The sequence below is a fragment of the Anabrus simplex genome, chromosome 3 (assembly GCF_040414725.1).
Source record: "Anabrus simplex isolate iqAnaSimp1 chromosome 3, ASM4041472v1, whole genome shotgun sequence".
NCBI lineage: Eukaryota > Metazoa > Arthropoda > Insecta > Orthoptera > Tettigoniidae > Anabrus > Anabrus simplex.
Genome location: NC_090267.1, coordinates 236,965,924 through 236,981,814, shown reverse-complemented (window position 1 = coordinate 236,981,814; position 15,891 = coordinate 236,965,924). Strand labels below are relative to the sequence as shown.

The 15,891-nt window shown below is 38.3% G+C and overlaps 1 protein-coding gene across 1 annotated transcript in view; it reads right to left on the bottom strand.

Annotated features, from left to right (window-relative positions):
* The window catches only part of LOC136866186 (mediator of RNA polymerase II transcription subunit 25), a 106,285-nt gene that overhangs the window by 67,898 nt on the left and 22,496 nt on the right, over nucleotides 1-15,891 (bottom strand). Inside the window, exon 2 of the mRNA XM_068226643.1 lies at nucleotides 5,299-5,567. Within this exon, the coding sequence (XP_068082744.1) occupies nucleotides 5,299-5,538 (240 nt within the window). The 5' untranslated portion in view covers nucleotides 5,539-5,567. The remainder of the gene's footprint in view (nucleotides 1-5,298; nucleotides 5,568-15,891) is intronic.

The window sequence follows — 15,891 nt, the reverse complement described above, 5'->3', positions numbered from 1 at the left end:
GGGACGAGTTTTTGTATTCCAACGTCATAGTCCTCTGCCGTCAGCGTATTGAGATACGTAGTCACAGCTCGTTTAAGTTCTCCATCGCTGTCAAATCTTTTTCCCGCCAGAAAGTCTTTAAGCTTCGTAAAGAGATGAAAATCCGAAGGGGCCAAGCCCGGGCTATATGGGGGATGGTCGAAGGTTTCCCACTTGAATTGCTGCAAAAGTTGTGTTATCGCAGCTGCGTGAGGTCAGGCATTGTCATGAAGGAGAACGACGCCTGTAGACAATAAACCTAGTCGTAGATTTTGTATTGCCCACCGTAATTTATTTAATGTTTCACAATACGCATTAGCATTAATTGTGTCTACACGGGCCATAAAATCAATGAGCAGTACACCTCGGCGATCCCAGAAAAAGGTTGCCATGAGTTTCCTGGTGGACAGAACTGTCTTGAATTTTTTCGGTTTGGTTGGTGAATGAGCATGATGCCACTCCATTGACTGTCGTTTACTCTCAGGTGATGCATAACAAATCCATGTTTCGTCCCCAGTAATGATGCGAGTCAAGAAAGAGTCTCCATCGGAATAACGTCCCAGAAATGTCAGTGCTGCAGCCATATGCTTAGTTTTGTGCTTCTCTGTAAGCATGCGAGGGACCCACCTTGCACAGATTATTGAATAATGCAGATGGTCTTTGACAATTTCATGAACAATTGTTCAAGACACATTAGGAAAATATTCACAGAGTTCATCAACAGTGACGCGCCGATCGCTCCTCGCGCATTCGTCTACTGCGCTCAGCAGTTGGTCTGTAATGACAGATGGTCTCACTGAATGCTCCTCGTCGTGTGTATTCCCCCTCCTCAGGTTGATGTTGCGACACCAGCGCCGAACAGACGACTCGTCCATCACATTGTCTCCATACACCTCCGTTAATTGGCGATGAATATCACCAGGTCGAACGTTTCGTGCATTAAGAAATTTAATCACGGCCCTCACTTCAAAATTGGCAGGGTTCTCAATTTGTTTAAACATTTTAAACGATCACAGACACAACACAGGCAATACTAGCATCACGCAACCTTGCACAGAGCAGGCAGACAAGCTACTGACGCAGTCTGACCTTGCCCAGCGACTACCTAAGTTGTCAGCGCTACACGCGGCGCTAATGGGTACTACTTTCCAGATGGCCCTCGTATGTATAGCTGTGAAGTGTTACATCCATTTGGTATTACATTAGGTGTACATGCGATATGATTGCGTTGTTTATGAGGTTATGTCATGAAAAAGGCACTGTATATAAACATTTATATCAGTTCAGTTAACGTAAATAACTGTAAATCAATATTATAATTTATTCTTACCTGTATATATAAATTGTAATCCATAATTGTGAAACACACTGTAACTTCCAGAATGGTATAGATGACAAGAACGATTAAGAATATTCCATCCATTATAATTTGTGTATTATGCACAGTCGAGTTTTCGAGAAGATATATTCTTGTAATGTAACTTTCTAGAAGCTTGACCAGGCACCTATAAAAGAGACCAACCATCTCAATGGTAAAGTTAGTTACTGCTGAGTTATGATTTGGAAATTATGGGTTGAAGAGTCATGGTGTAGCAAGGTTATGCTTGTGACCACGTGGACGACATGCTTTTAAGCAGTCAACTGTTTTATTTGTGTTTCAAGGTTATCATCTCAATGTGCAGCGATTGGCAGTTGTCTTTAAATGGCGGTTTGTGATGTGAATGTTTTGGTTTTGACGACAATGATTAAGGTTGTGTGTGTTAATTTGTAGATAAATGTAAATAAAATATTTGTACCACCAACTGACAGCATCTCGTGTGAGTCTTTGTGGATACGTTAACTGTTCATGGGACTTAACCGTGGCCAAGATTAAACTTGGAAATCGGGAGGGACCAAGAGAAATAACCATAGGCTCTGCATATCTCCCATATGACTCAACTAATCTGCCCCCAGCAGAAGAAGTTGAGAACCTAATTTGCAATGCAAAGAGGAAAGATTAACACCTAGTCCTTGGAGCAGATGCAAATTCACACCACACAGCATGGGGCAGCACAAACTGCAATGCAAGAGTTGAGTCTTTACTACAGTTTATTATTGGAACCGAGTTGATGATACAAGGAAACAAGCCTACAATTATAAATAAAAATCATAGGGAGGTAATAGACATTACACTAAGCACTCGTATATTGCAAACCAGCACATCAATTTGCAATAGATGCAAGACTATGTGGGATTGAGATGTACAGAGACCCAAAAAGAACTAACTAAATAGATACAGAGAAGTTCTAGAGAAGGCTGTAAAAAAAATTCCAACTAACGTGAGAGGACAGAAAGAATTGGATGAGGCAGTAGAACTATTAGAAGAGGCCATTATAGACTCATTCCATGACAACTGTGCTCTCAAAGAAAAGAAAAATACAAAAAAAGTCGGGTGGTGGAACAACAAACTAGCCAAAATGAAAAAAAGAGTTTAGGATGTTGTATAGAATATCATCTAGAAATGGTATGTGGGATGTATTTCATAGGAAACTCATCGAGTATAACCTAGAGATATGGAAAACAAAAAGAAAATCTTGGAGACTGTTCTGTGAGAAAGTGGAATCACACACTGAAACAGCAAGGCTCCAGAAGGTTCTGAAAGCAACCCATATAAATTAAGTGGGGGCACTGGAGAAATCAGATGGGTCATTTACTCAGGCAGGGAGGGACACGCTGGAAATACTAATGGTGTGTCACTTTCCTGAGGCTGAGGAGATGACAAGAAGAAACGGTTGGAACAGAGACCGAAGATCGAAGAGTAGACTAGAACTGTGCCAACAGAATAATAAAACATAACCATGTAAAATGGGCAATTAACACGTTTCATCCTATAAAGGCTCCGGGGCCAGATGAGATACATCCAATACTCCTACAGGAAGGATGGGAGATACTCGTCAATGCCCTGACGGACCTTTTCAGAGCTAGTCTACCTTTAGGGTATGTGCCGAAATCATGGTCTGAAGCTAAACCAGTAGTTCTTACCTAAGCCTGGAAGGGCAAATTATGCCCAAGCCAAAGCACATAAACCATTATGTTTAACCTCCTTCACGCTGAAAGCAATGGAGAAAATTCTGGATAAATATATCAGAAGAACGGTGCAACTGAACTCAACGTTACATGAAAATCAGTTTGTATATAGACCAGGAAAGCATAGAATATAAAGAAATTGCACCGGCAGCATTTCTAGATATAGAAGGAGCCTTCAGCAATACAACCTATGACTATGATCAAAGTATTGGAAAAGAGCAAGGTGAGTAAAACCGTCGTCAAATGGATTAAATCCATGTTAGACAGAAGGAAGATAACAGCAACCCTGTTTGAAGAAACGCTGATGGTTAGGGCCACCCAAGGCTGTGCTCAGGGAGGAGTTCTTTCGCCTCTGCTGTGGAACCTCGTGGTGAACAAAATCATAGCTATGATCAACGAACAGGGTTTTTATACACAAGGATACGCAGATGACCTAGTGATTGTGGTACGAGGTAAGGTGATGAGTGTTATGCAGGACCTCATGCAAAGATCACTTAACCTTGAGGAGAACTGTTGTTGGGAAGAACAACTATCAGTCAACCCGAACAAGATAACTCTGGTCCCTTTTACAAGAAGGAGAAAATTAGAAGGAGAGATCACTGAAGCTATCTGGACAAGATATATATGGAAGAACAGGCATTGCACCTAGGTGTAGTGTTAGATAAAAATCTAACCTGGAATCCACATATAGAAAGGAACATAACCCGGGCCAAGAACCTGCTGAATGCATGTAAGAGAGCCGTAGGGAAGACATGGGGCCTAAGACCATCAATAGTAATGTGGATATACACAATGATCATTAGACCGTTGATGGCCTACGCTGCAATGATCTGGTGGCAGAAAGTAAGTCAAGGAAAAGTCAGAAGTAGATTGGATAGCCTACAGAGAATGGCATGCATAGCCATAACTGGGGCTATGAGAACTACGCTGATGGAAGCCTTGAATACTTTACTAGACCTCCCATCACTATGTAATTTCATAAAAAAACAGGCTAGAATGAGTTCATATCAACTGGCAAAAGCAGAGTGCTGGAATGTACAAAGACCCAATGTAGGACACTGTAAAATTAACAGAGCAATAACAGAGGAAGTTCTACACATGCCTTCTGATCATATGATACCAAAGTACAACTTTGAAAAACTGTTTGAGACCCAGATAATAGAAAAAGAAGACTGGGATATCAACAAATGGAATACTGAAAAAGAAGATATAGTGTGGTGGACTGATGGCTCAACAAAGAATGTGGATGGTACAGGAGGAGGGATCAACGGGGGAAGATCTGAGAGATCAATCCAGATGAGCCTGAAATGACAGCTATCACAAAATGTCTTGAAGAAAATCTGAAAATGAACTATAAAAATAAGAACATTTTCATTTTTACGGACAGCCAAGCAGCCATTAAGGCACTAGAGGCAGTCCTGATAATATCCAGAATTGTCTGGCATTGCCACTCACATCTCCTGAATCTCAAAAAGTAAAACATTGTCAAAATAATATGGGTACCAGGGCATGCAGGTATAGAAGGAAATGAGAAGGCAGATAAACTGGCCAGGAAAGGGGCAGAAACACATTTTGTAAGCCCAGAACCTATATGCAGGATTTCCTATGGACAAGCCCGACACTACATAGGAAAATGGGTGCAAAAGAAACAAATCGGAAACTGGAAAAATATTCCAGGAAGCAGGCTTGCAAAGAAATTGATAAAAGGACCAAACAAAAAGCATACTAAAGAACTGTTGAAACTCATCAGAGAAAATATAAGATGGGTAGTAGGACTGTTGACAGGACACTGCCATCTGAAAAAACACCTACATAGAATTGGAGTAATAAGAGACAAAATATATGTAGGAAATCCAATGAAGCAGAGGAATCAGCTGAACACATACTTTTCGAATGTGAGGCGCTGGGCAGAATCAGACTCTCCACTCTAGGACTACCAGGTGAAGAGAGAGAAAAAATCCAAGAAGACCCAATGAGAACAACCTGCAGCTTTGTGAAGGGAGCAGGTATATCTAGGTGGGAATGAAGGAAAAACATGGTAGCAAAAGATTTTAGAGGTCGACGCTAATTAGGAACTAATATTTAGAGGCCCCATGAAGAAAAGTAGAAGAAAAGGAATCCACTTGGGAAGTTTTGCCCAGAGGTTTTGTTACACCCTGTAACAGTCTAAATGATGCAGATATCTAAATTTAGAATTCAAAAAAAGGAAATGACCTGTGATGGTGGATCAGTTGCACCTGAAAATGTTTCCTGTTGCCGATTTCCAGACAGACTGTTGAGATCCAGTTTGAACAGGTTGCCCCTGGCCCAGGACCTGTTGGGTTCTGCTGGGTTTGAGGAGGCCCTGGTTGAACAGGACCCAGAGCCACTGACCCTGGCACTACCATGTTTTGAGAATTCATGACATGACCACCAGGACCTGCTCACTGGTAGATGCATTGGCTGGGAATTCATATATGGTTGAGTATTTATAATGACATTATCTGAAAGCAATCATTTTAAGAACAAGGTAGTACAGAATAATATGTCTACAGATATTAATCACTTCACTGTATTACTAAGATAAATACTCTACAAGACACTAAAGTTGTCATTTTATGACAAATATTATAAAATATACTAACCACAGCTCTGTAACCGTCCAGGCTTCTCCAGCCCTACTAATTTAATATAATATCATTTTACGCGATATCATTTGATATCAAGTTTATCGGCCATCGGCAATTATTTGTAATAACATATTTATTCAACGTCAATCATTTGTAATCAAGGCCTTTTGGAATCATATTGTATATATAATAACATCGTTTTAGTATTTAAATTATTATATTATATAGGATAAGAATTCATTATGTTGTAAATACGGTCAATATGTTGAGACATAGTTGTTTTCATTTCATCTCATGTTTGTGTATACGGAGGGTTATTCTTGAAGCTTGGGATTTTGCATTAGTCATGGGTTTATTTTATGACCAAGGCTAGTAAACAGCGACCCGTGCGCGAGGCTTGCAAGAGGGTCAGCTATATCTTCGCCACGCCTTCTGGACTTGTCGAGGAAGGAGGGAAGGGGAGTTGATGCTTCGATCTATTGAATCAGATACTTCGTTGTATATGAGTTTTGAGATTGAACTGTTACCAAGAGTGGGGGTGAGCCCGGATATATACAGATTCTCAACACGAGAACGGCACCTAACTAAGTACAACTTCTGCTGTGAAGCTAACATCCTAACGAGATACTCCATCACTAGTACTTCTACTGTGAACATCTATTCTGAATGACGTGATTTGAATATTGATACAGTATGTAGTCGCTCCGTGACATAGTTATTTTTGTACAATGTGTTATCGCTTCGATACAGTACTCTGCTGCGGTAATGTTATCGGATCTACGAGAAACGAAACAAGCTTATGGCTTGTGTGATATTCAGTAAATATTGTGGACGAAGAACTATCTTTAGTTCAAGTCTACGGAATTTTGGTACAAGTCTGTACCGTATAAACAGTGTAGCTCAGTTGGATTGAGATTTCTACTAATATGGAAAAATTCATATCTCAATTTTCTCCTCATACGATCAACGCTGATCAGTTTTTACAAGTATAGGGCCAATGTCTAATTTAAAGACTAGGCAAGTAGGGAGTGTTAGTCCAATAGCCCGTACCATATCAGAGAGGGAAGGAAGGATGTCCATGCAGCAAAGTCTACATCGAGAAGAAGAGAACGAGTAACCACGGAAACCAGATGACTTCAACGGAAGCTGCAATTGGTGAGCTTCAATTAGATAAAGCAAGCAATAGTAAATTCAGTAAATTATAAATTCCTCCACGCTTTAAGGAAACTTTTCCGATTCATCTCATTTTTTTTTGGTATAATAAATTCATTTGTATTTTATACTGCGTTAATTTTCTTTCTTAAGCGATACTTAATGGTTAATTATTTAAAATCCTACCCCTGTGATTTCAGTATAAGTCTCTATGCTAGTAAATATAAATTTTGGTTTACAGTTTTCTTTAAAACTGTAACCATGGCGCCCAAACATTACATAGAGAAATGGGGAATCATGGAATGTTAATTGTTTCTATTTGCGTGGCAATTTGCGGGCAAGCCACAAATAGTTTATTTAATATTCATGTGTCCCAAGATAATAACTTTCATCTCCCCAAGTGTTTTGATGAGGTGGAACAGTTACATTTTGTCGCACCAACGTGGAGCTCGAAAACCATTAAGTATTCGTGGAAAGAAAGCAGTAAAGTACAATCTGTGTTTGTGGGGGTTAAGTGAGTGTCCATATAATTTGTATGTGTGATTTTGGGGATATCATGGCTGCACAAGGTGAAAAGGATATGAAATTACGTAGCGGAAACTTAGTAAAGGGAGGCGAGACACTGAATTCTAGGAATGTTGTAGATGAAAGTATTGAAGTAGATAAAACGGTAGAGAGTGGTGGGAGCATGGAAAATAGTACAGAATCTGATGTAGCTAGGATGGAGGGCGAGAAACGTAATACGAATAGGGATAAGAATATGGAACAACTGTTTGTGATGATGCGAGGGATATTTGAACAAACGAATGAAATAAAGAAAGAAGTAGAGAAAACACAGACAGAGATTAAAGAAAATAGAAAGGAGATAGAACAGACGAAAACGGAAATTAGCAGAGAAGTGAATGCTAGGATGGATGCTTTAGATCATAGATTAGATGAAGCACTAGAGCAGCAGAAACTTTTTGAGAATCAGTTAGCAGAACAGGAGATGAGACGCAGCCAGCATGAGAAAGTGGTAGAAAGTAAGTTAACTGAACACAGAAGCGAAGTAGACCAGCAGATCACAGCAATTAATTGTAAAATTCAGGAACAAGTAGGAGAAGTTAGTAAAGTTAGAGAAGAAGTACAACAACAATACGATGATCTGTGTGGTAAGGTAGAGATTAATGCCAAAATATGTAATGAAAAGTTTAAGAAAGCAGAGGAATATGCTATTGAAATTAAAGCCACCAAGGAAAGACAGGAACACATTGCAAATGATGTAGAAACTAGAGACAAAAGAATTAATGAACGTATTGAGAAGTCGGAGGCACTAATACGTAAAGAAATCAGAGAAAAGCAAGGTAATATAGGAAGTCAGTGCCATGGTACAAATTTCATATATGAAACTGATTTACCTAAATTCAATGGGAGGCAGACAAACCCTTTAGATTTTTTAAACACTGTTAAGAAACGGTTTGAAAAGTGAATCGAAGAAGGAATCATTGAATGGGAAGAAGCGTTAGAAATAATTGGTAAAGCTTTTATTGGGGAAACGAAATCATGGTTTGCGGTGTATAAAAGCAGCATGACCAGTATGGTGGAATTCCAGAAATATTTCACGGAAAAATTTTGGAGTGAAGCTATACAAAGCAGAGAAAGAGAACGCATTGTCTTTGGGAAATTTAGGCCACACGAGGGAGTTTCTATGACCGAATATTTTTTAGCCCACGTTATGATTTGTAAAAACGTAGATGGGATGTCAGCGGAGAGAGATATTGTTAAGTTATTACTCAGGCATTTTCCCAACAAAATCCGCGAAGCTAGCTGTATGCAACAGATAGAGTCTATTCAGGGAATGGAAATATTGCTAGCAAGTTTCGATGTGTTAGGAAATAGTAATAGTATACGAGATCACACAAACTATCAAACACCACCCAGAAGACAAGAACACAATCACCGTGGTCAGTTTCAACCGAGACAACCTGTAGGTAATCAGTCACTCCAGCAAAATAGGAATGTTCAGAGGGAACGCAATGTAGAGGAAGGTACAAGCCGAAATCAGGATACAAGGAGACACAGTAATTTAAACTGATAGTAGACGGTAATGAGAGATCAGATTATCAGTCTTCAGTACATGTTGCGAGAAATTGTGTAATGACGCACATGGATTATGATCTCGATGTTAGAGATGAGTTATTAAGGAAGGTGGAAGTGAATCAAGTCGAAGTTGATAGTAGAAGTGAGAACCCCGTTGTTACGATCGTTATATGGAGGGCGCAGTATCAGGCTTTATTGGATTCAGGCAGTCAAAGATCATGGGTAAGTTTGAAGTGGTATGAGGACAGAAAGAAGGAGAATATTGAGATTGAAGAAATGTCTGTGAAATCCACATATATCGTCACTGCTGTAGGTAAAAGATCCAAGCAAATATGTAAACAAGTTGCCATACCTATTTGTATTAACGGGAAGTCGAAAATTCAGATCTGTCTTGTTATTTCGAATCTTATATTTGATGTTATCTTGGGATCTGACTGGCTAAGTTTATACTCAGCTCGGCTAGATTACAATGATGCGATAGTATATTTAAGGTGGGATAATGAGGATGTTAAAGTCACGTGGGATGCCAAAGTTCAGACGAAAGTGGAGGTTTGTAACATGTGGCGTGTTAATGAGGTTTCAAAAGATGAAGAAGAGAGAGCGGATTCTAAGTTGTGTGAAGTGTGGTTAGAGGAGAACCACGATGATGCATTGAGAGAAGCGGTAGATAGTAGCAATTTGGAAGAAGGTCAGAGGGACCGATTGTTGTACGTGTTGAGAGAACACAAGGAAGTATTTTCATCGAAACCTGGCAAAACACATGTGTATGAACACTCATTTTCAGTGCTGGATAAAAGTATATTCGCTGGACCGAGATATCCGATACCACATAAATATGCTAAAGTGGTAGACAATCAAATTGAAGCTATGTTAGAGGATGGTATTATTGAAGTTTCGAGTAGTCAGTGTGTCAATCTTTTATTGAGTAAAGCGACAGGTCTTAGTTGCAGTAAGATGAAATGAAATGTTGTATGGCTTTTAGTGCCGGGATATCCCAGGACGGGTTCGGCTCGCCAGGTGCAGGTCTTTCTATTTGACTCCCGTAGGCGACCTGCGCGTCGTGATGAGGACAACATATACACCCAGCCCCCGTGCCACTGGAATTAACCAATTAAGGTTAAAATCCCCGACCCGGCCGGGAATCGAACCCGGGACCCTCTGAACCGAAGGTCAGTACGCTGACCGTTCAGCCAACGAGTCGGACTGCAGTAAGATTATTAGTGACAAGTATATTCAGGAATTAGGTACGCCTAGGAGGTTAATATCTGATAGCGGATCTCAATTTACATCGAAGAAGTGGAAGGCTGTGATGACAGAGTTAGGTATCACACGTTTTTTCCTCAATTAGGAATCCGAAAGGGAATATGTGTGAGCGCACGATGAAGGAATTAGGTAGGATGTTTAGATCTTTAGTTCATGACAAGCACACTGCGTGGGTTGGTTCTTTAGCGTTGATTGAGAAATGGATTAATATGGTTCAGCATGATAGTACGAAATTCACCCCATTAGAGGTTCATTTTGGCAGCAATCCAAGGAACGAGTTGACAAAAGTACTAGGAATTACACAGGAACCTCAGCGGGACTCTCAGACATATGTCAGATTAGCGAGAGAGAATTTGATTGAAGCGGCTGAGAAGCGTAGCAGACAGCAGAAACGTCAGGTGTTAGACGAATTTCAGGTAGGAGATTCTGTTCTGCTACGTGTTCCCATGCTCTCGTCCAGTGAAGAGAAGGTGACGAAGAAATTCTTTTTGTTGTATCAGGGTCCATTCCAGATTCATTGTCGGGTTGGTCCTTGTGCATACAGATTGAAAGATGGTAATCGTGTCATGTTGGGCACTTATAATATTCGTTCTCTGAGACGATATATTTCTGCGAATTAAGTGTAATGTCTCCCCGATGTTGTTTTGACAACATTAAATGTACTTGAGTTGGAAAACGTGAATTCATGTATAGGTTGGGAACCTAGACCTGACATCATTGTAGAAGCCATGAGTAACTTGGGATTTTTTTTGAAACTGCAGAAGGAAATTAATGCAATAATTTTCTAAGTATATATTTTCTTTTGCAATGAAAACAAGAAATTGCTTGCAGCCATCTATGAGAGGTAATCGACATGTGATTACGTGTGTGTGTGGTGTATATATTATGATAACCTGGAACTGCCAAACACTTTGATGGTGAAGTGCAAAGATAGAGTTATTTACATGTTGTTTTGTTGTAAATATTATGAGTGTTGCTGACAAACTTTCGGAAGAAAATTGGCAGGATTTATTACTAATGTTATCTGGTATCATTGAAACAGACACTCTACAGTGAGATACAAGATTTAATTATGTATGTTTTTATTAAGTGTGTGTCAGATGTAATGATGTATATATCAACCGTTTTGGTGTAGTGTGTAGCGAATGTAACCGTCCAGACTTCTCCAGCCCTACTAATTTAATATAATATTTTACGCGATATCATTTGATATCAAGTTTATCGGCCATCGGCAATTATTTGTAATAACATATTTATTCAACGTCAATCATTTGTAATCAAGGCCTTTTGGAATCATATTGTATATATAATAACATCGTTTTAGTATTTAAATTATTATATTATGTAGGATAAGAATTCATTATGTTGTAAATACGGTCAATATGTTGAGACATAGTTGTTTTCATTTCATCTCATGTTTGTGTATACGGAGGGTTATTCTTGAAGCTTGGGATTTTGCGTTAGTCATGGGTTTATTTTATGACCAAGGCTAGTAAACAGCGACCCGTGCGCGAGGCTTGCAAGAGGGTCAGCTATATCTTCGCCACGCCTTCTGGACTTGTCGAGGAAGGAGGGAAGGGGAGTTGATGCTTCGATCTATTGAATCAGATACTTCGTTGTATATGAGTTTTGAGATTGAACTGTTACCAAGAGTGGGGGTGAGCCCGGATATATACTGATTCCCAACACGAGAACGGCACCTAACTAAGTACAACTTCTGCTGTGAAGCTAACATCCTAACGAGATACTCCATCACTAGTACTTCTACTGTGAACATCTATTTTGAACGACGTGATTTGAATATTGATACAGTATGTGGTCGCTCCGCGACATAGTTCTTTTTGTACAACGTGTTATCGCTTCGATACAGTACTCAGCTGCGGTAATGTTATCGGATCTACGAGAAACGAAACAAGCTTATGGCTTGTGTGATATTCAGTAAATATTATGGACGAACTATCTTTAGCTCAAGTCTACGGAATTTTGGTACAAGTCTGTACCGTATAAACAGTGTAGCTCAGTTGGATTGAGATTTCTACTAATATGGAAAAATTCATATCTCTGAATTTTCTCCTCATACAATCAATGCTGATCAGTTTTTACAAGTATAGGGCCAATGTCTAATTTAAAGACTAGGCAAGTAGGGAGTGTTAGTCCAAACAGCCCGTACCATATCAGAGAAGGAAGGAAGGATGTCCACGCAGCAAAGTCTACATCGAGAAGAAGAGAACGAGTAACCACGGAAACCAGATGACTTCAACGGAAGCTGCAATTGGTGAGCGTCAATTAGATAAAGCAAGCAATAGTAAATTCAGTAAATTATAAATTCCTCCACGCTTTAAGGAAACTTTTCCGATTCATCTAATTTTTTTTTGTATAATAAATTAATTTGTATTTTATATTGCGTTAATTTTCTTTCTTAAGCGATACTTAATGGTTAATTATTTAAAATCCTACCCCTGTGATTTCAGTATAAGTCTCCATGCTAGTAAATATAAATTTTGGTTTACAGTTTTCTTTAAAACTGTAACCATGGCGCCCAAACATTACATAGAGAAATGGGGAACCATGGAATGTTAATTGTTTCTATTTGTGTGGCAATTTGCGGGCAAGCCACAAATAGTTTATTTAATATTCATGTGTCCCAAGATAATAACTTTCATCTCCCCAAGTGTTTTGATGAGGTGGAACAGTTACAGCTCTAACACGACACTTAAACAGAAACAAATACATTTGCACACACAAGCGCAACAAACAGGAAACTAACCTTAATATTAGGCCCAGTTGTGCTTAAGTAATAAAAATCACAAACGCATGCTAAGAAGCAGCGGATCTGTAGCTACAAGAAATGATTGTAACTAATATCAAATCTGACTGAAATAAAAGCTCTTTGTTTAGAGGAAAATAATTATTTAATTAAACTAAATACAAATTACCATAATAAAGTTACTAAAGGATGATATTAAGTAAATGAAATTACAATAATGAGGTTACTAAAGGATGTTAAGTAAAGGATTACAACCAGGTTTTTTTTTTAAATGTGCTTTTTTCGCACCAACACAGATAGGCTTTATGGCAATGATGGGATAGGAAAGGCCTAGGAGTGGGAAGGAAGCGGCCATGGCCTTAATTAAGGTACAGCCATTCTGCCTGGTGTGAAAATGGGAAACCACGGAAAACCACCTTCAGGGCTGCCGGCAGTGGGGTTCGAACCCACTATCTCCCGGATGCAAGCTCACAGCAGTGTGGCCCTAACTGCATAGCCAACTCACCCGGTAAAATAACCAAAAGGTAAGAACGATCTTCAGTAAATTAAGTACTAGCTATGAACCTTTTAAGAACTCAAGCTTAATAAATTTCTTTAAAATAAAATAAATAGCTTTACAACTCGATGGAAAAGAAAATTCATCCAATGGGAAATAACTGGATTGCAATTTAATTAACCTAAGAAAGTATGTTTCACATGAACTGAGATGATCTGAAGATACAGATTTTGTTAAAGGTTCCCTTTCCTCTTGAACTCAAACAAATGAAGTAAATGATTAATTAATCAATTAACTCACTCATAGTTAACTTAAGAACAGATTGTGGCAAATGAAATCTCAAATAATTAAAAGTTACTTCACAAGAAAAGTAGAAAAATACTGATCACTACCATCAGCCATCATTAAATTCAAATACAATCTCATCATTATTCCCAAAAAAACAAAAACATTCATGATAACGATCGGCAATAGAAATCAAGGCCACACGCCCTTTTTTAAAAGGAAAAGCAGAGGCCATCCAAGACAAGAACACAGCAACAGGAACATCACCACATGGCCGAATATTAAAAGAAAAGGGGTATTCAATTAATAATAATCTTCAACTTACTACCTAAGTTCAAAACCACTGAGTGATTAATTTTCCTCCTGAATAGTTACATTAATGAAAGAATAAGGAGGAGGTATCGTAATCTATAATCTTCATTTCTGTATTGACGAATTACACAATTAGAAATAGGAAAGGATTTCCACCTATCAATACTTGTTTATTGCACTTATTATGCTACAGGACCGTTTTCGACCCTTTACATAAGGTCATCTTCAGCTGAACCATACATACATATCTATGTGATGAAGCTATGATTAAGATTGTATTGTCAAAGGAATGCCATGCGATAATAAACATTAGGTCACATCCAAATGTGGCATGTCGTAACGTGAACTGGAGTATATGTCACTATGTGCAACAATGCATTGTATATCTAAAATAGTATGTTTAAGGTCTTAAAATTAGTTGATAAAACACATCTCTACTTAAAACTAACTTATATATATGTACAAGATGAGTACAATATATGGGAGCACTTCATGCACATGAACGTTCATGTCTTGCTTGTTCAATTCATCGGCTGACTCCTGTGTTCAAGTCTTGTTTAGCTGCTGTTCCTGGAGTTTAAATGATATGGTTTGCTTGTAAAATTGTATAAGTAAAAGATTTTGTCTTCATATATATATACATAGAATAAAACACTTTCCAGTTTTAAAAAGGTGCGAGATGTATGGATAAAATTAGGTTAAAATATGTTCAGCTTTGCTGTGTGTATTGCCTTATGTTAAAATCAAATCATTTTGTCCTGTGACGTCCATAAAATTTGAGTGACATTAAGTTCAAAGTAGTGGCTCCTTTCCCATTTGTAGCTGTGCAGTGATGTTATATTTATTGTTGTTGGTGTGGCTGAGACCTCAGGACATGATTTGATTTTAACACAAGGCAACACACACAGCAAAGCTGAACATATTTTAGCCTAATTTTATCCATACGTCTGGCACCTTTTTAAAACTGGAAAGTGTTTTATTCTATGTATATATATGAAGACAAAATCTTTTACTTATACAATTTTACAAGCAAACCATATCATTTAAACTCCAGGAACAGCAGCTAAACAAGACTTGAACACAGGAGTCAGCCGATGAATTGAACAAGCAAGACATGAACGTTCATGTGCATGAAGTGCTCCCATATATTGTATTCATCTTGTACATATATATAAGTTAGTTTTAAGTAGAGATGTGTTTTATCAACTAATTTTAAGACCTTAAACATACTATTTTAGATATACAATGCATTGTTGCACATAGTGACATATACGCCAGTTCACGTTACGACATGCCACATTTGGATGTGACCTAATGTTTATTATCGCATGGCATTCCTTTGACAATACAATCTTAATCATAACTTCATCACATAGATATGTATGTATGGTTCAGCTGAAGATGACCTTATGTAAAGGGTCGAAACCGGTCCTGTAGCATAATAAGTGCAATAAATAAGTATTGATAGGTGGAAATACTTTATTATTTATAATTAAGGAGGAGGTCATCGTCTAGAAACAATCAACAGAATTGATTACCATTGTAGGTGATCATTTACATGTGTTTGGCCTTAATATAGACAAGTTGACGACCCAAGCTATCTTAATACGGCATAATATTTAGTATTTAAGATTTTGTTGACGTAACAGAAATAAGGTAATTACCTAATAATACCAAAATAGGATTTTTGCCTAACCAAGTTTTTAAATTTAAATGAAGTGTTACCCAAATGGTAAACACCCAGATGCAGATTAATACAGTAAACAAAGTTGTTATGCAACACATATACAATTGAATTAGCAGGTGAAATCATGACTGAATAGATATAATATGCGTAACAGAAA